Source organism: Primulina huaijiensis, chromosome 6 (assembly GCF_012295235.1).
Source record: "Primulina huaijiensis isolate GDHJ02 chromosome 6, ASM1229523v2, whole genome shotgun sequence".
NCBI classification, from domain to species: Eukaryota; Viridiplantae; Streptophyta; class Magnoliopsida; order Lamiales; family Gesneriaceae; genus Primulina; species Primulina huaijiensis.
The window spans coordinates 2175327-2195694 of NC_133311.1; the positions used below are offsets into that span (position 1 = coordinate 2175327).

At 34.8% G+C, this 20368-nt stretch overlaps 1 protein-coding gene across 1 annotated transcript; it reads right to left on the reverse strand.

Moving 5' to 3' along the window:
• Positions 1–14950: 14950 nt before the first annotated feature.
• Positions 14951–17796, reverse strand: LOC140978657 (formin-like protein 4). The gene is made up of 2 exons (XM_073443853.1): positions 16504–17796; positions 14951–16421 (listed from the first exon to the last, which is right to left on the reverse strand). Exons 1-2 carry the CDS (start codon positions 17634–17636, stop codon positions 15086–15088), a joined length of 2469 nt encoding a protein of 822 aa, XP_073299954.1. The 5' UTR covers positions 17637–17796; the 3' UTR covers positions 14951–15085.
• Between the last annotated feature and the right edge of the window lie 2572 nt (positions 17797–20368).

Below are 20368 nucleotides of genomic sequence, written 5' to 3' on the forward strand. Positions count from 1 at the left end.
ATGAAGGTAATGAGAAATATATGTGTCTTACCACATATAAATCAGGAAAGAAATATGTGATTGAAAAACTATCAATGCTCCCTACTGGATTGCATTATACACATATAAGTCCCATTGAATCAAACATGGTAGTTGATAATTCTTCAATATTAACTAATTTGCATGATCGATTAGGACATCCTGGTTCAACAATGATGCGAAGAATAATAGAAAATATACATGATCATCCGTTGAAAGACCAGAAGATCTTTCAGAATAATAAGTTTCAATGTAAAGCCTTGGAAAACTTATTATAAGACCATCGCCAGCCAAAATCCAAACTGAATCACCAATGTTTCTTGAACGTATTCAGGGTGATATTTGTGGACCAATCCATCCACCATGTTGACCATTCAGATACTTTATGGTATTGATTGATGCCTTCAGCAGATGATCACATATATGTTTATTGTCAACTCGAAATGTTGTATTTGCAAGATTACTTGCTCAACTAATAAAATTGAGGAATCAATTTCTCGATTATACAATCAAGAAAATTAGACTTGATAATGCTGGTGAATTTACTTCACAGACTTCCAATGATTATTGTATGTCTATGGGAATCATTGTTGAGCATCCTGTTGTTCATGTACTGTGGGGACCCGGACGTTAATTCATTTCTTAATCATTCTTTTAGGAATAATTCAATCAATTACGATATACAGGGTCTAAAATATTTTTTTTTAAAATGCGGAACGTAATGGAATCAGTCTAGTATACACATCAGTATAAAAGTACAAGTGTTGTACAGCATACAACAAACGACACTAGGGTTCAAATACTATATATCAAGTGCTGAAACCTAACTACTTCTGATCCGGATCACCACGCTAACTTTTCCTTTCTCTCATCCTCTTCTTGACCATGATCCTGTCCCACATGTTGTCTTGCACACATACAAACACGACAACAGCCGGATAACTCCGGTGAGAATAAAATCCCAGTATAAACAATGTATACATGCAATGCATAAAATCATATACAAAAGCATAAACCATGTATCACAAAACATAAATCATAATTTATGACACATTAGTGAATACAGATAAAACTCTTTGACTCGTCATCTCAGACTCGACTCATTTCTAATCTAGGGATCCCGGTTCTTGGATATTATAATATACCGAATCTCCGCGATAGGAATCGATCCATTCCAAAGCAACATCGATATAAATCAAATATCCATTGTCTTGGCATATCCGCCATAGACTTGGCATATCCGCCAATGCCTACTCTGACAATGTGCAATGGGCCAATGATCACTCTGTCATAATCTGACACCTCTGTCAGCGACTCTTACTCAATAGCTATCTGCTATTCTCTGCTTTTCTATAAATCAATAGACTAAGCATATTCATTCAAACAATATAAAGGTATGAAACCAATAACATACAAGTATGTGATTTAGGGAAACTCAAATCTAGTCTGACCCAAGTCGATCTCCCGGTTAACATTGATTTATACCTTTCTTTCGTCGGTTTCTAGCTCTGTCGAAGTCTCAAAGTCAAAGCTGTTAATATCAATCTGAAATGACATATTGAATAGGCACAACATCAATATACAACTTATATCAATACTCATTCTTATCAATACTCAATCTAATTCTGTTTCGACAGCATAACAGTATAGTCCTGATATCCCCGTCAACTCAGACAACAATATATATCAATTACAAATCATAACCAATATCCAATATAATCCATAATCTCAGAAATCTGAATAATCTCAATCCCATCTCTGAAAAATCATAACAAATGTATAAACAATCTGTTCTTCAATATGTTCTCGGTTCTACGATGTCTAATATCTCAAGAACATCATATATCAATCCTAGCCAATTCTGACAATATCATAATTTCAAACCATATCAAAATTCAATAAAACCTACGTCTAGTTGAAGCTCTCGTCGATAGAAACACGATACTGCAGTCGGATTGAAATTCAGACGGGCGGATCTTTCGTAAACTTCTGACCCTTTCTCGTTTTTCTTCTTTGCTGATAATGGCTGAAGGCATGAAAAACATATATATATATATATATATATATATCATAAGTTGCATGCTAGAGAAAGATGGCTTATTTTCACACATTTCAGTCGGCGCTCGGGCTGTTGCAATCTACCACTCGGGCGCGGGATGTTTTGTCCGAGACATATCCTTATTGAACATTGGCGCTCGGGCGGTCACAAACTACCGCTCGGGCGCCAAACCTTCTGTCCAAGTATTTCTCTTGTTCAACATTGGCGCTCGGGCGGTCAAAAACTACCGCTCGGGCTCCAGACTTTCTGTCCACATCTTGGCTTATAATACACCGACTCCCGACTTCTCCTTTCACGTCTTAGTTTAGCTCCTGAAATCTCAATTCTGTTAATTAATCAATGTCTGATTACAGTACTAAAATCTCGGGCATTACATGTACATACACAGAATGGATTGGCTGAATCATTGATTAAACGTCTGCAAATGATTGCTAGACCAATGATCATGAAAACAAAGCTCCCTATTTCTATATGGGGACATGCAATTTTACATGCTGATGCATTAATTCGCATCAGACCAAGTTCATATCATAAATACTCCCCATTGCAGCTTGCATTTGGTAAAGAACCAGACATTTCTCATCTGAGACTTTTTGGATGTATGGTGTATGTGCCTACTGCACCACCGCAACGAAAGAAAATGGGACCTCAAAGAAAGATTGGAATTTATATCGGTTATGATAGTCCATCAATCATTCGATATCTTGAACCTCAGCCAGGCGACGTGTTCACAGCACGTTTTGCTGATTGTCATTTTAATGAGAAAATCTTCCCAATGTTAGGGGGAGACAAGAAACGTACCGAAAAAGAAATTACATGGTATGTATCATCATTGTTACATCTGGATCCAAGAACACAACAATGTGAAAAAGATGTACAGCAAATTGTGCACTTGCAAAGAATAACAAATCAAATATCAGATGCATTTACAGATGCAAAAAGGGTAACTAAATCATATATACATGCTGTAAATGCTCCTGCTCGAATTGAAATTCCAAAGAAACAAATTGACCAAAGTCATGATGTCGTAAAACGCCTGAAGCGTGGAAGGCCAGTCGGTTCCAAGGATAAAAATCCTCGAAAAAGAAAATTCATAGAGAAACACAATGATCACAAAATAGAGAATGATGTTCCTGAAGAAACACATGATGATCACAAAATAGAGAATATTGTTCCTGAAGAAACACATGATAATGAAAATATTCTGTCAGAACCACAAACTGACGAGAATCATAGAAATCTCTATCAATTATATTAATACTGGAAAAATATGGAACCGAAAAGATATAGAAGAAATTGATGATATATTTTCTTATAATGTGGCAATCGACATCATAAATGATAATGAAGATCATGAACCAAAATCTTTTGGCGAATGTAAAAATCGGCAGGATTGGATAATATGGAAAGATGTCATCCAGGTTGAATTAGATTCGCTAAATAAACGTAATGTTTTTGGACCTATAGTCCTTACACCTGAAGCTGTAAAACCTGTTGGATAAAATGAGTTTTTATTCGAAAGAGAAATGAGAAAAATGAAATCGTAAGATATTAAAGCTCGACTTGTTGCACAAGGTTTTTCTCAAAGGCCTGGAATTGATTATGAAGAAACGTATTCTCCTGTGATGGATGCAATTACGTTTCGGTATTTGATTAGCTTGGCAGTATCTGAAAATTTAGAAATGCGTCTTATGGATGTTGTTACAGCCTACTTATATGGATCACTTGATAGTAATATATATATGAAAATCCCTGAAGGATTTAAGATGCCTGAAGCACAAAGTTCAAAACCCAGAGAATGTTATTCTGTGAAATTACTAAGATCATTATATGGGTTGAAGCAATCCGGCAGAATGTGGTATAATAGGCTAAGTGATCACTTGATGAAAAAGGGATATGTAAATAATTCAATATGCCCTTGTGTTTTCATTAAGAAAACAACATCCGGATGCGTAATTATTGCTGTATATGTTGATGATTTAAACATCATTGGAACAAATAAGGAAATTCAAGAAGTTGTGTCATACTTGAAAGAAGAATTTGAAATGAAGGATCTTGGAAAAACCAAGTATTGTCTGGGTTTACAAATAGAACAAAAAGAATGAGGAATATTTGTTCACCAGACAAATTATACAGAAAAGATCCTTAAACGTTTTAATATGGACAAATCAAATCCTTTAAGTACTCCAATGGTTGTTAGATCATTAAACATGGAAAAGGATCCATTCCGTCCATGTGAAGATGATGAAGATATTCTTGGTCCAGAAGTACCATATTTAAGTGCTATTGGTGCCCTTATGTATCTTACAAATTGTACAAGGCCTGATATATCTTTTGCCGTAAATATATTGGCAAGATTTAGCGCATATCCAACAAAGAGACACTGGAACGGAATTAAACATATATTCCGTTATCTACGAGGAACGACAGACTTGGGACTTTTGTATTCAAAAGATGCTAATCCAAGTATAATTGGTTATGCCGATGCTGGATACTTATCTGATCCACACAAAGCACGTTCTCAAACTGGATATGTATTTACTCGTGGAGGCACTGCAATTTCTTGGCGTTCACAGAAACAAACACTTGTAACAACTTCATCAAATCATGCCGAGATTATTGCACTACATGAAGCAAGCCGTGAATGTGTGTGGTTAAAATCAATGACTCAACATATCCAAATCTCATGCGGATTATCATTCGACGAGAAGCCTGTGATACTATATGAAGATAATGCTGCATGTGTTGCTCAAATGAAAGAAGGATACATAAAAAGCGACAGAACTAAACATATTCCTCCTAAGTTCTTCGCATTCACCAAGGAGCTTGAGAAGAATAAATGTATTGATGTTCGTCACATTCAATCAAGTGAAAACTCATCAGATCTCTTCACAAAGGCACTTCCTACGACAATATTCAGAAAGCACATATATAATATTGGGATGCGCAATCTACGAAATCTGTGAAGAATTGTTCGTGTCAACATGAGGGGGAGTTTACGTGACTGCACTCTTTTTCCCTTACTATGGTTTTTATCCCAATGGGTTTTTCCTAGTAAGGTTTTTAACGAGGCAGTATAAAACACGTAATGAAGACAATCATTATGATCATCATCACAAGGAGGAGTGTCGAAAATTAATATTGAATATTTGAATATTGAATGTCGAATATTTGAATGTTGAAAATTAGGTAAAATTAGGTGTTGAATATTGTAATTAGTGTGTGATGATGAAGGTAATGATGTAATTTATTTTTGGATTATTTGTAAAAAATTTCTATAAATAGATCTCTCATTTGTGAAGAAAATCACAATTGAGTTGAGAGAAAAATATTATAAAGTGTGTGGTGTGATAATTTTGAGAGTTTGAGATTTTTACTTTTTACCGTAAATTTTTACTTTTTCACAACATAATCAAACCTTATCAAGTTTTCTAATTAATTGAGGAGTCTTAAGTAGTAGATAATTAATAGTGATTATAGGTGTTTGTAGCTTCGAATTTACTTGTCACATTATTATTCTCTCTCAATTACTGTGAATTTTGGAAGTTTTTCACCATTTTATTATTTATTAATTTACCAGTTGAGTGCATAATAATATATATGATTTTTTTTAAAAAAAATTTGATCAACAAATTTCGTAAAACAATTGGCATGTGAAAGAATTTGGTTGCATGTATATTGTATATATTTTTATTATAATAATTATATAAAAATTAGTCCTTAATGGCATCCAATGTCACGTCACGACCACAAGGACAAAAAAAAATTGGGATATAGTTTCAATCCCAAAAATAATTTCATCGAATTCAATTTTCGATTGGATGCAAATGCTACGAAAAATTTTGGGTTTTCACAAAGATGTTAAATGTTATCCGACCCGATGTTACTATAGTCGACATGTTAATATTAAAAAATTTATGACCAAACAAATATGTATCTATTAATTGAAAAATTAAATAAATGATCAAGGATTAGATCTGGCAACGAAGTCGGACTGGCCCGCCAAAAACCCGTCAATGGGAGGTTCTCCTGGGGGCAGCCCATCTCCCGGCGAGCTGAAAATTTCTCAACTCAGCCCAATCTAAAGTGGACTGTGGGTTAGGTAAGACAACTCACATACCAATTAATTNAGGTTAGCTCACCAAGGCCCATGACCTACGGGGGTTGGCTCGCAGAGGCCCGACTTCAAAATATTCCAACAAAACCCATTAAATTTTGTTGGCAGATCGAGCCAACTCGACGAACCCAACCCGCATTGACAGCTTTATCAGGTATCCATAATAAAAAAATTTTGCATCAGATTTTTCTCAAACACATTTGTATAGTCATCTTATCTTCATGTTCTTCCAATTTTTTTTATTTTTATTTTTTTTTATAAAAAAGAGAGCATAAAACATTTCTGGGTTAATGTTCTTGCAAATTATTGTGATGTATTTGTAAGAAGAGTTGTATATTTAGAAATGATTGCCATAAACCCAAGTACAAAGGCGGGACAAATTCTTCTCAAGGATAAAATATTTAATACTTACATTAACTCTCATCAGTCGCAGAATTCATTTACCATCTTTAAACATTCAATTCATGTTCCATCTTTAATCATTCAATGTATCAAAAACAACAATCTTAAGAATAATTTTTCTTACATGATATCCTGAATTCTGAGAATGACGTCTTCATCTAATACAACAACAATTGTTCCAATGACGCAAGGGAAAAACAAGAGAAGTTCAGTGGCACGGACATTAAAAGATGGCAATGAAATATGTTCTACCTTACCACAATGAGTTTGACTAAGATTTGTGAAAGAGGATCCTCCCACCATCGCAGAGAAAGAGGTTGAGCCTAATAAGAGAGTTGCACTGGATGCATGGAATCAAAGTGACTTTCTATGTAGAAACAACATTCTGAATGGACTTGACAATGCATTTTACAATGTATACTGTCAAGTCAAAACCGCGAAAGAACTATTTAAAATTCTTGAAAATAAGTAAAAAGAAGAAGACGTTGGCCTTAAAAAATTAATTGTTGGATGTTTCTTGGACTTCAAGATGGTAGACTCCAAATATATAGTGAGTGAAGTGAAGGAAATGCGAGTACTTTTGCAGAAATTCACGTTGAGGGAATGAGTATAAGTGTATCCTTCCAAGTTTTTGCTTTTATGTAGAAACTCTCTCCTATGTGGAAAGATTTCAAGAATTAATTGAATCATAAGACGAAGGAAATGAGACCGGAGAATCTGATTGTATGACCAAAGATTAAGGAATACAACCATAAAACGTAGGACAAGACAAGTAAGATGGATGCGAAAGAAAACATAGTGAAATAAAATAATAAAGCCAAGAAATGAAGTTTGATGGGCAACAAGAATAATAGAAGAACCCGAAAATTTCAAGGGCAATTCTTACAATTGCGGTAAACCCAACCACATGACAAATTACTATAGAAAACCAAAGAAAGGGGTTCAAGGAAGATCGGTAACATTTGAATTTTCTGAACTTGCTTTATCTGCATTTGTTTTTTGAAAAAACTTTGGACAAACCAAACGAATGGTGGGTTGATACGGTTGCTACCCGCCACGCATACTCCGATAAAAAGATGTCCTTTACATGCAATCCAATTTCTGGGAGAACGCTCTACATGGAAAATTCTACTACATCGAGATATTGAGACTTGGAAAGGTGGTCTTGAAGAAAACAACGGGGATTGAAGTGGCCCTTGTTGATTTATTTAATATTCCAGACATTAGAATGAACCTTGTGTCAGGTTCATTGTTGGACAAACATGGTTTTAGGTTTACATTTGAGTCGAATAAATTTGTATTGACCAATAATGATCATTTTATTGGTAAGGGATATTTGGATGAGAACCACTTCAAAATGAATGTAATAGCAGTTTGTCGCAAGAATTGATCCAACACACAAATGTGAAATATGTGTTGAAGCGAAAATGACCAAAGTGACTTTCCATTATGCTGAAAGGTATACAAATCTTCTAGAATTGATACACACCAACTCGGTAATTTAAAATTTGGGCAAACTAGAAGAGGCAAAAAGTATTACATAACGTTCATTGACCATTGTGCGAGATACTGTTATGTACATCTTTTAAGAAGTAAAGATGAAGAACTTTTGAGACTTCCAAAACATAAAAAACCGAAGTTGAAAATCAACTTGGTAAACAAATAAAAAGAGTTCGAAGTGATAAAGGAGGATAATATTAGACACCATTTTATTAATTTTGTTCATCCTTGGGCATCATCCATCGAACTTGATAGGATATGTTGAAGTGTTAAGAATAAATGGGTTGAATAAATACTTTCTAAAATTTCTTTCTTCAATAATAATTCAGTCTGTTTAGAAACTGAATTTTGAATTCTCGATTGTCAATATCAGTAAGCTAACAAAATATTTGATGAAAGAAGCCAAACTGACATATTAGAACAATTCAAATAATGGTCTGACTGTGTAAACTGAAAGTAAAATATATGCAAGTATATTTTTGGGTGTTCGAAGAACTCAAGCTCCTACGTCACCTTTTCTTCCTTTTGAGAAGGCTCACACTAGAAGAATTTGATCTTTACAAGAAATTTGACAAACTCAGTTCAGTTTGAACTTAACACTACCAAAACTGAAACTCCTAGTCTACTCAATCGAACGAAGAAACAATGCACAAACTGTTATCGACTACAAATATTACAAGAATTCTCATAGCACTTGATGATCCTTAATTATCAGATACAACCATGTAAAATGTGCTTGAATGTATGATCAGTTTTTCTTGACGCATGAAAGCTGAAATCAGATTTATGTCTATATAATCTTTTGTTCTGTAGGTTTTTCCCTCTCTTTTCTCAAATGATCTGCGTCTTTATTTATAGACTTTAAGCTGCAACGGTCACAAGCTTAAAAAATGATCTGTTCAAAATAATGATAGTCATTCATGCGTTTTGTCAAGGTCATCATTCTCTGACATCCCAACAAAATTATAGTAATGTCGGATCAAGTTGTGTCAGCAAAGCACAAAAAAACTTATCTAATAATCAGTTAGCCATATGGTGTAAACTGATGCCCTTGAGAATGAATAAAGAGATCTAAACCGATAACTTGTCAAAACATGCTTTGATATAATTCAGTTTAGGTCCGAGTCAGTTTTGCTTTGACTAGTCCAAATTAGGCAAACCAGTTTAGCTTGTGAACATAGTCAGTTCCGTTTAGTTCAGATGACTCATATAGTCTAGTTCAGTTGAGCTTACATCATTTTTGCCTTAAATCATTTGTTAACACCAAAACATAAATGTTCCAATAATTTTTCTCTTTTTGTATTTAAAAAATTAAGCAATAAGTCCATTTGTCTTTAGGAAAAAGTTGCACGAATAATTTTGATAAGCAAATATCTAATAAACTGATAGCTTCTGAAGCTGATAAAGTGATAAACTGAAAATTTGTGGGGCCCTTAACTCTTAATCATTATTACAATACAATTTGATTAGGGTTAATTAATTACAGCATAATCATACACATAACCACATGACAATTTCATGAATTATCGATAATCAACGTATGATTTACGATTATACGATACACGGTCCTTACAAAATTTGTAAAAACTTATAAAATAAACAAATACGACTATCTTCTATATTTCTTGTCTTCACCCTTTTGTCTTCGACTCCTTTGAAATAGATTCATCCTTAGGCTTATTACCCGTCTTTTGTTTTTCTCTTTTTTGTCAACACCAGGGGCAGCCACATATCTTTTTAGAAAGCGTACAGTTGAAGTTATTTGTGCTGACATAGTGTCAGTTTTGGAAGAGAATTGAGTGTGAACTGAATCAATATTAGAATTTAAGATGTCTTGTACTAGATCCATATTCGGTGTAAGAGCATCATGTAAAATTGAAAGTTGTGAAGTTGAAGCATAGTTCTTCTCATGGAATCTAGTTGAATAAACAATATGATGACATCTTTAGATAAACATGAGAGGTCTTTGAATACTTTATCTTTGAGATTCTCAACATCAGTTACAGTCATTTTTTGGCATGTATTCACATGTGAAAGAAGAGCATTGATTCCGGTCAGATTTGAAATAATATCATCCACTAGAAGATCATCTCCAAACTCCATTTCTGGTTATTCAGAAATAATATAATCTTTTGGATTAGGAAAAAATATCAAATCGATGCTCGGTTCAGCAACATTAAATTGCTCAACTGAAGTAGTTTGTACAATTGAAGTGTTTGTTATTTGCTCAACTGACTCAACAACTTCAGTTCTAATTTCTTGGATTTCAGTTTGATTTACTACTAAAACTTACTCTTCAACTACTGATGAGTTTGGGGACAAATGATTCCTCACAGTTTCAGACATGAAAAATGTCTCAAAAACTACAACTTCAGTAAATAGAACTTCCAAAGGCTAAACTAGAGAAGGAACTGGTTGAACATGAGTAACAACTTCTCTCACAATTACAGGTCTCTGCTGCCAACTGCTCATCAATTCTTAGCAAGTAAATAACTCTCACAGATGGAGTAGAAGCAGTTTCAGCAACAAATCTTTCAATGTGACCGAATCTCCTTATTCAAAATCTCTTCTTGAATTTGAACTGATTCTTCCATTTTTGGTTCCTCGGTTTCCATCATTGATGCATTAGTTCCTTCAACTTCTTTTTCATGAACTTCTACAATGCTTTTAGTTACCGTCTTCAAAATTTCATCAACATTAATCTGTGATGCTTCCTCAACTGGTTCAGTTGACAACTAAACTTCTGGGGTTAAAATGATTGAAGATTTAATTGAGCCAACAACCTGCTCAGCCATTTGGATGATGGTCTAGCTTGACTTGACTCTGATTGATCTTGATCAATCATTTCTTTGGAGCTGGAACCGATGAATCCTTTTCTCGTTTTTCCTCTTGATTTAGCTCAGTTTTGGTAGAATCTAGCTGAATAGAGTCCTTGGTAGGTTTTTTACTCCTCTTCTTGACTGAAATGATCAACTGTTGGTCCACCTCCCATAACTTTACTTTCATTTGCGCTGATTTCAAATTTACATCCAATTAAGTGAACGTAGCTCGATCGTCGTGGGCAGTTGGATAGGTCGAATCATAATTTCTCTTCCATTCTTAACAAATTAAGGCCAATTTCTTAATTTTTATTAAATTAAAGAAATAGTCTATCTCCTTCAATGCATGAACTACTGATATTGCTTTCACAGCCTTCATCATCATCTTCTCAAGAGAAATAAACTTCTTTAAAGTCTCATTTCTCTTAATTTTTTGAGTAGGAGTGACTGTTCTAAAATGATATCATTCATCATAGTATTCAGTTTTGGTGTTTGCATACTCATTCACCTCGTCCATTAACATATCTATCTGAGTTTGGACTGCAGATAGTGGTTTAGAATCCTCAGTTTCAACCATATTTTCGTTTCCTTTCCCTTCTGTACCTTTAGAAGAAAATCTTGAGTCTGGTCCAGATCTGGTGTTCTCAGTAGAAGATAATCACACCTTTTGACTTTGTTGCCGGTAGAATGGTAGGTGGTGCAGCTGTTTGTAGAGGAGCAGCAATCCCAACCAAGGTCAAATTATCGACAGGCTTAGCAGAAATTTCTTTGTTAGTTTCCTTAGCAGTTGCTGTCTTGACATCAGTTTTTGTCAATTTCGAATCAGTTTGCTCCGCCTCAGCCTTCTTTGCTTTCTTCTTCTTCTTCTTCTTCTTCTCACTTGCCTTTTCCATGGGCAAAAGGTGCTAGTTTTCTCGGAGTAGAAACTAGTTTAGTCTTTATTGTCCTAGCCTTCTTTACGGATTGAGAAAGTAATTTATCAGAATCACTTTCATCGGTAATTAACTTCTTCTTGGCTTTTGGCTTGCTGGACTAAATTGAATTGCTTTTCACAAAATTATATTTCTTAGCTTGAGCCATTTAGTCTCCAATCACCTTATTCACCTTTAAGTTCTTTCTCAGTATCCGAAAGTTAGACAGCCTTCCCAGATGCAGAGAACTTCAATTGTATCTCCTCCAAAACAATAGTAGAAATACAATAGAAATTAGTGATGCTTTCTAAAGTTAAGTGAATCAAGACTCCAAAGAAACCCTCGTCAATCAACAAAGATTGCTCGTTGATATTCATAACAATCTTCCCTTATTCACTAACTTAACTCTTCTCATAGACATTCAACAACTCTGTCACAAAGATATTCAAAGAACAAGTAGAAAGAAATCCCATGAGTTTAGGAAAACTGATTTGTTACCTAAACTGATATTTTGTGCTTTTGGACAAACGAATATGATAATTTAGTAGAATGATTCTTAACTCAATTTAATTCCTTATCAAAGTTAAGTGACATTTTAAGAAAACTTATTATTCAAACATAACTTAATTTTGACATGTAATTAAATTGAGTTAAGAATCATTCTACTAAATACTAAGATCAGTTTGTCCAAAAGTACAAAAGATCAGTTTAGGGAACTAAACTTACAGTCAGTTGAGCTCAAGATAAACCAAATTCTGTCTTATCAGTTGATCTTTTTAAAACTCAATATTCCTCATAACTTAAGCATTAAGATAAATCAATAAGCCCTAAAATAATTCTAAAGTAAGAAAACTTAGTCTCTGGTAGTGGCTTGGTGAAAATATATGTTGCTTGTTGATCAGTTGAAACATATTCTAGCCTAATGTCTTTCTTCAACGCAGGATCTCTGATGAAGTGATGTCTGACATCAATGTGTTTGGCCCTGAAGTGTAGAATTGGATTGTAGGTGGTTGCTATGGTGCTTATATTGTAATAAAAAAATTGGTGACTCGTGTGCTATGATCCCATAATCTTTCAACTGTTGCTGAATCCAAAGCAATTTGACACAACAAATTCTAGCAACTAAGTGCACTGCTTTAGGTATGGATGTTGCAATGGAAGTCTGCTTCATGCTAAACTAAGAGATTATTTTGTCTCCTAGAAACTGACATGATCCACTGATTTGTTTTCTATGAAGCTTGCATCTTGCATAATTTGCATCTAAATAGCCAACTAAATTGAAAAAAGAGTATAAGATATTTAAGAATTCTTTTGGCAGCTAAATAATGAGATTTCTTAGGGTCAGACTGAGACCAAGCACACATACAAACAACAAAAATAATATCAAGTCGGCTGACAGTTAGGTACAATAAAGAACCTATTAAGTCTCGATACATGGTTACCTCAATCGATATCTCCCCTTCATCTTTGTCTAGTTTAATTGATGAGCTTATTGGGGTTGCTGCTGTGGAACATGCTTTCATTCCAAATTTCTTGAGTAGTTTCTTTGTGTACATAGTTTGACCTATGTAAATACCATTATCCAATTATTTCACTTGCAGGCCAAGAAAAAATGTCAGTTTATGCATTATAATCATTTCAAATTTGTCATGCATCATTTTAGAATACTTTTCACACAGTTTATTGGGGTTTTTCGACTCCATACCAGATCACAAAGAAGTCCAGCACCGGATCGAAAAAATGCAATTGGTGTCTCGCCTTTCTTGAGAAGTGACGAAAGAGCTGAGAAGCATAAAGAGGTATGGTATTCCATCGGGCCTTCATTTGGCTTCGAAATATATACTTTATAATTTTTTTCTACCTAAAACTTTATTATTTTCTTCTACTTGTTTACGTGACTAATCGTGCATTGGAGCAGTTTTTGAAGAATTTGAAGGCAAAATCAACCACCAGAGAAGCAGAAAATGCACAACTTAGTGTAAAATCAAAGGTATACTTGTGCTAGAAAAACTAGAAGAATGTTCCAGTTTATTCATTTGACTTTTAAAGACAAACTTGATCCAGGAAGAAAAGGAAACTGAGGTCAAGAAACTGAGACAAAGTCTCAACTTCAAGGCCACGCCTATGCCTTCTTTTTAACTGACTCGAGGCACAAAAGGTAAATTATCTTCCCTATCTCAGGTTCTTGATTCTCTGTTTAACATGAAAGAAAATAGCGGTTGAAATTCCAAGAGTTGCCTGTTTAAGGTACAGGATTAATCAATCACAAATGCTGGGTACGTAGTTTTGTTATAGTGCCAACGAGTTGAAACTACAAATTTAGTGCATCTTCATGGCAAAAAGTGTTTTATTTTCATAGTTTTAAATCAGCTTCAATGGCCCTTGAGTTCACGATCGAACTATCTTTCTCGATCATCTTCGTGAAGAAGGCCATGGACATCAATTCATTTTGTATTTCTCTCTCTCTTTTAACTCCAACCGATCATATACAGGTACGGTTTGTCATTCTAAAATGAAGAATTTATCAACCTTTTTTGCAGGAGGGTGTTGTTGACAATAAGATTCGTCGTTGCCCGCCCTTCGTCAGATAGGTGAACAAGGACTGTTCTTGTGGAAAGCTAAGACGTCACGGAAGAACATTGATTAATGGCATGAGCATTGAGTTATTACGTACATATATGCTAGAGAACCGAGCACGTTGTGAGAACTTCTTGACAGCGGTGGCAGATAGACTAGTGCAACATTTTTCGCTGTTAGCTAAAAGCCAAAAACAACGATGTTTCTCTGCTGGTATTGGTATCTTTTGTATGGTGATGAAAACAGCGTCGAATCTAATACTTTTCTCAATCATTGAAGGGGGCAATATAAAGTAAAAGGAGACGGTTGTACATATTTATTTAGGCCAAGCCTCAGGAGCTATCGATTTAACTCGTCTTCATTATTATCGAAAACTTATAATTGGTGTTATCGGAATAACTCAAAATCTTTTAATCTGTCACGATTGCCCAATGAGTTACGATGTAACTCAAATCTTTGTTTTAAATCGAATAATTTCCCAACTACAATATTTGGCTCAACTATATATCCCTTGCCTTTAAATGACGAAATTTCAATAAACATAAGCAGAAAGAATCGAATCTTGACTCTAAATATCGAACTCCTTTTGTTTCTGTGCTATCAATCAGAGCAACAAATGGGAAAGAATCATATGCTTGAAAAATGATATAACAAAAAACCTGTACAAAACTGAAAGTCATGCCTACCTTACCTCAGAACCATTATCCGAATCACTAGAATTGCTCTTTGAATTATCTGACATGAAATTCTCCGACAATTTAGGGAATCTAAACACTCGAGGGGATCCAGCGGAGGATGATCCAGAAATGGGTGCCGAAGGAGAAGATGAAACAGGATTCCTTTTCTGCATATTTCTTGCAATTTCTACACAAACTTGATCAACCATTCGGAGAAAATCTTTAACAATGACAAATAATTGAAGTGTATTTGTCCCTTTCTCTTTTGAAAATCCTGCTTGATAGTAATCTGTTGTTTTCTTCACAAGCTCTATTACTCTTCTTTGCTCTTCTTTAACCACCTGTATCTCCAATTCAGCAGCATCAAGGAAACCTGCCATTTCTTGGGCGAATCCTCCATTATCCCTACATTGTGCCACCACTTTCCGAGTTTCCACCACTTGTTCTGCCAATGATGAGACTGTTTTAACAAGAAGATCATAGTCTAATGCTGCTGATTTTTTTACACTGGAGAATTCAGAGCTTAGACCACCGATTATAGGTAAACCGAGCATCATATATTCCCTTTCCCTATCATCTTTTGACAAAAGTTTGTCAGTTTTTTGGCTCTCAGCTTTGCTGCTATGGCTATTAGTCCTATTCAAGCTATGATTTCTATCGAGCACGCAACGTTTACCCTCTGCTCGAACCACTTCTTGAACGACAAACTGAAGAAGTGTTGTTTTTCCATCCGAACTTTTGACATCAGATAATTTTCTCAAAGCCGTAAGATTAAAAGCTTGAGCATTTCCTCTTGACGTGCCTGCATTCAATCGATTCCCCGCTTTAAGCACAGCTTCTAGAAGTTTCAAGAAGAGCCCTCGAGTTCTGAGTTCCTTACATGCTGAGTCCAGCGTTTGCAAGTATCCCTTGATCTGTGAAACCTCTAAATCATACGTTGACTTGAACAGTATTGAATTGAAACGAGTAAATGCCGATGGAACGGCATGAAGGAGACGATATAGGAAAGATTCGGCATCAGCAAGGTGTGCTGGATCACCATCAAATGCAAGGATTTCAGACATTTCCTCATCTGTTGGAGCAACTTTCACCAGCTTTTCTAATGTATCGGTATTCAGACCTCGTCCCTCAAGTAACGCGCCGATTATATCTTCACTTGTAATGCCTAGAGACTTGATCACTATTGCTGTGTTCTGTGATTTTCTTGTGTCAAGAATGAAAATTTGTGGTGGAGCAACTGATTTATCCTGCTTTGGAGTACTCGATGTACCATCCCCTCTAGGGGGTTTTCGGTTCGTTGCGACATATCCAAAGAGAGCTTCCATCATATCACCATCAAACCTGAATTCACATCACAAACAAGATAAGTATTCAGACTAAATTTACGAAAGATTTGAGAAGAAAAGTTTCGTAGAATCATTACTTGAAAGATCCCTTGTCAATATTGTCCCACACCATTGAATGCTTAACATCCGGATTCACCTTATCCCAATGCAATGGCTTGAGTTTCACCTGTCCATTTCCATTGCTAGAAGACCCTTCTCCCTCCGAAGATGAGCTTTTACCTATCACCCCCTTCGTTGCAGGCAAAGATGAAGCTGAAGAAGCACTGCTAGGCGGCGGTGGCGGTGGCGGTGGCGGTGGTGGAGCAGGACCTTTATTTAATGGCATTGGTGGTGGTGGTGGTGGTGGTGGTGGTGGGGGTGGTGCAGACCCTTTTCCTGGTGGCGGCGGTAGCATTGGTGGCGGAGGCGTTTTTCCTTTAGGAACCGACGCAGAAGCTAAGATTTTCTTTGATGTTGCTGCTGCTGGTGCCTCCGGCTGCTGAGGCACAGTTTCTGATACAGGAACCGATGAGTCCTGAATATTCTCAGCCTTAAAAGCAATTCCAGATGAAAGCGTCGGTGCTTTATTTATCATTCTCTCTTCTTTTTCTCCCCAAACGAGACATTGAGAAGTTGAAGATTTCCCCCTAAGCAAAGGAATTTCTTGCCAAGGTGCCTCATTTTTCTTCCCTTTCTCACCACCAGTTCTCTTTTCTTCTTCTTTCAGGTCATCTTTCAACTTATAATACTGTTTATTGAAACTAGTCCTCTTCTCTCCACTTTCCAAGTTCCTCCAATACAGCACATCCAACCCATTTTCATCCACAATCACCCCTTTCAGATTACCGTTGAATCGGCTAAAATTATCGGTATGATTCACCGGAGCAGCCGTCGTTGGATTTGGACTAATAGTTGCACTATGTCTGACCCTCTTCCGGTTTGAGTACCTTAGAAGAATAAAAAACAGCAGCCCTGATAAAACCAGAGTGGTCGCAGCTGTCACACCAATGGCTTTCCCCACCGCTGCTCTGGTTGATGAACTTCGAGGCGGAGACGAAGGTTGCGGTGTCGGAAGCGGCGACGGCGGAGATGGCGGTGGCGGACTAGAAGTTGGGTAGTAAGTCTGAATATTCTGTGGAGAAGTTGATTGAGAGAGAGACCGCGGAATGGAAGAAACGATCAAAAGAATGATCGAAGAAAGAATTTTACATGGCTGGGATTTCGCAGCCATGATTTCTTGGAAAGAATTCAAGAAGACGAATGGTTTTTATCTTATTTTTTAATGTGAATTTCAATCATAGTTTAATGATCTTGTTTCGCTTTGGAGGTCACATTTACTTTGAACAAAATTGTGTGGGGAAAGTTTCCGAAGAGAGGAGAGCAGTTGGCTGTGTTGTCTCGTATGAAATTATCTTTTAGCCCTTTGATTACATAATAAATTTCTTAATTTGAAAACAGAAATATTTTTGTGAATTATTACATTTTATTCGAATTTTTTTAATTATATTTCGAGTAAGTCTCTTGTATCTTTATCTGTGAGACGAGTCAACCCAACCGATATTCAGAATAAAAAGTAATAATCTTAGCATAAAAAATAATATTTTTTCATAGATGACCCAAATAAGAGATCCGTCTCACAAAATACGACCCGTAAAACCGTCTCACACAAGTTTTTGCCTTATATTTCAGATATAAAATGGATATATTTTGATGAATAAATATACATACACTTATCTCCATACTTGTTTAATTCATCCATACAACGTGTGCATATTTTCCAAAACTAGGTATGTTAGCTACAAGTAGAAAATGAATTATACATTTAAGACACTCGTATATTTTAAAAAAAATATTATATGTACAACAAGAGTTACAAATTAGGTTTGAAATGACAAAATTATCATTGAATACTATTTGAAAAATTCTTTCAAAAATACATTCAATATAATTTTATCATTTCAAATGTATTTTGTGACTCGACTCAATATCCCCATTCTACATGTAACTTGACTGATGTGCTATGAAAGCGAGCGCACACGCTGCGCTGAGGCACGACGTATTGGAGTCTATACGATTAATAGTAACGGGGGAGACTCGTATTTAGTTAGGTGAACTTTGAAAAAAATGTCATTTCGTGGCCTACAAGGAAAGTCCACATTTCAATGCAACTTATTTATTTTCTTACCAATATTTCTTGTTTTGGAATAATTGTATTACCATTAAATTCTATTGAATTGTGATTAGAACATGGAAAGTGAATCTTTTTCCAATATGGACGTACGAGATTTTCGTTGATAAATATGCGAACTACAAAATATAACAAGGGATACAAAACTTTAAAACTTTTATGTATAGTTTTTTTTTTTTTGTGACATAAACAAGTATATAATTGATTGAAACATAACATGTCAAAAAATTTCGGGGTGTTCGAGTTGTTGGAATAGTTCATAGTTTGACAAAGAGTCATGAGTTTATTTCTCAATATTAACATCTTCTCAAATGAACATGTTGCGCATGATTTGTTTGGTATTATTAGAGCTGTTAAAATGAGTCAGATCATCGGACCAACCCATTTCGCCATGAAAAATAGACATGTTTTAGTGGCTCGTTTGAAGGATTGGGCTGGCCGGTTGGGGTAAGCCCAACCCTCATAATTTTTTTGTTACATTTTTATTATATTATTTCAAAACTTTATGTATGTTTGATTTTTGAAATGATTTATGTATGATTGATGTGTTTAAATTATTTACATTATTTATAATGGTTTATTATATTTGATGAACTTGAAATATTTATATGATTCATAATATTTTTATGTATGATTGATAAATTTCGAAATATTTATATTATTTATAATAATTTATGTATGGTTATCGGCGGATTAATTTTGAGATTTATATTATTTACTACAATTTATATATGTTTTTTTTAAAATTTTCGATTGGGTGGGTTTTCCCAACCAGCTAAGTTGGCGAGCCGGTCCATCTTGACTCGCCTTGTTTTCTAGAGGTCCAAGGTAGGGCACTCATCGTTTGACAAGTCTAAGTGCAGTTTACTTTATTAGCTTGAATTACAAACTTTTACGTTATCTCGAAAATTTATTTAGTGTACATCGAATAGTAACGATTGTGATTCACATGGTAAAATAAACATAATGGGTCATGAGACTTGAATTTAAACACATAGGATCGAGGGTGGAGCTACTCTTGAGCGCTAGGCTGGGCTCCATCCCACCTATTTTTTTTAAAAAAAAATTAATAGTTCTAATTTTTTTATTATTTTTTGTAGTGTCATGTTAAAAAAATTTAAAATAGAATAATCTCACAAATCATACTTCTTTTCCGTCTATTAGTTGATTTATTGTTTTAAATTCAGAAATTATGCAACTTTGAGTTAAAATTTGACAACTCTAAAATTATGTCAAGTATTTAATTTGTGATTATTTGAGTTACGATAATATTGAATTATGATGTATATGAATTTTCGAATTTAAATTTTTACTTAAAAATCTATTGTTGCGAATTTTGGGAAAAATAATTTGGTTGAAATATATGAGAATTATTAATGTTAGAAAATTGAATAATTGTGAGATTTGAAAAATAATTTTTTGTTTGAACTTTTTCGGATGATCGAGTTTTTCTAGTTAGGTTTAAGTTATTTTTAAACCAAAAGAATAAACGTAGACAAGGAAGAGACATACATCAATTACAATTTGGGGATGGGCAAAATATCGGTTTCAATTAAAATAACCGACCGAACTGAATTAATTTGAAAATTCGGTTGGTTTATTCGGAAGTTCGGTTTTAGTTTCTAAAATATCAGTTAGCTCGGTTCGGTTTTTGTTTTTAATATAAAATTTTGGTTTACCGAACAAACCAAACTTTTATATAAAAAAATTAATATTATTAAATTTTTTAATAAAGTTTATAAGGATACAAATATTACAAATTTCTAATAAAATTT

Excerpts from the sequence above, each read along its gene's own strand:
- LOC140978657 (XM_073443853.1), bottom strand. The coding sequence starts at position 17,636 with ATGGCTGCGAAATCCCAGCCATGTAAAATTCTTTCTTCGATCATTCTT. Across the intron at positions 16,422-16,503 it reads ATTGACAAGGGATCTTTCAA|GTTTGATGGTGATATGATGG; the intron begins GTAATGATTCTA and ends ATGTGAATTCAG.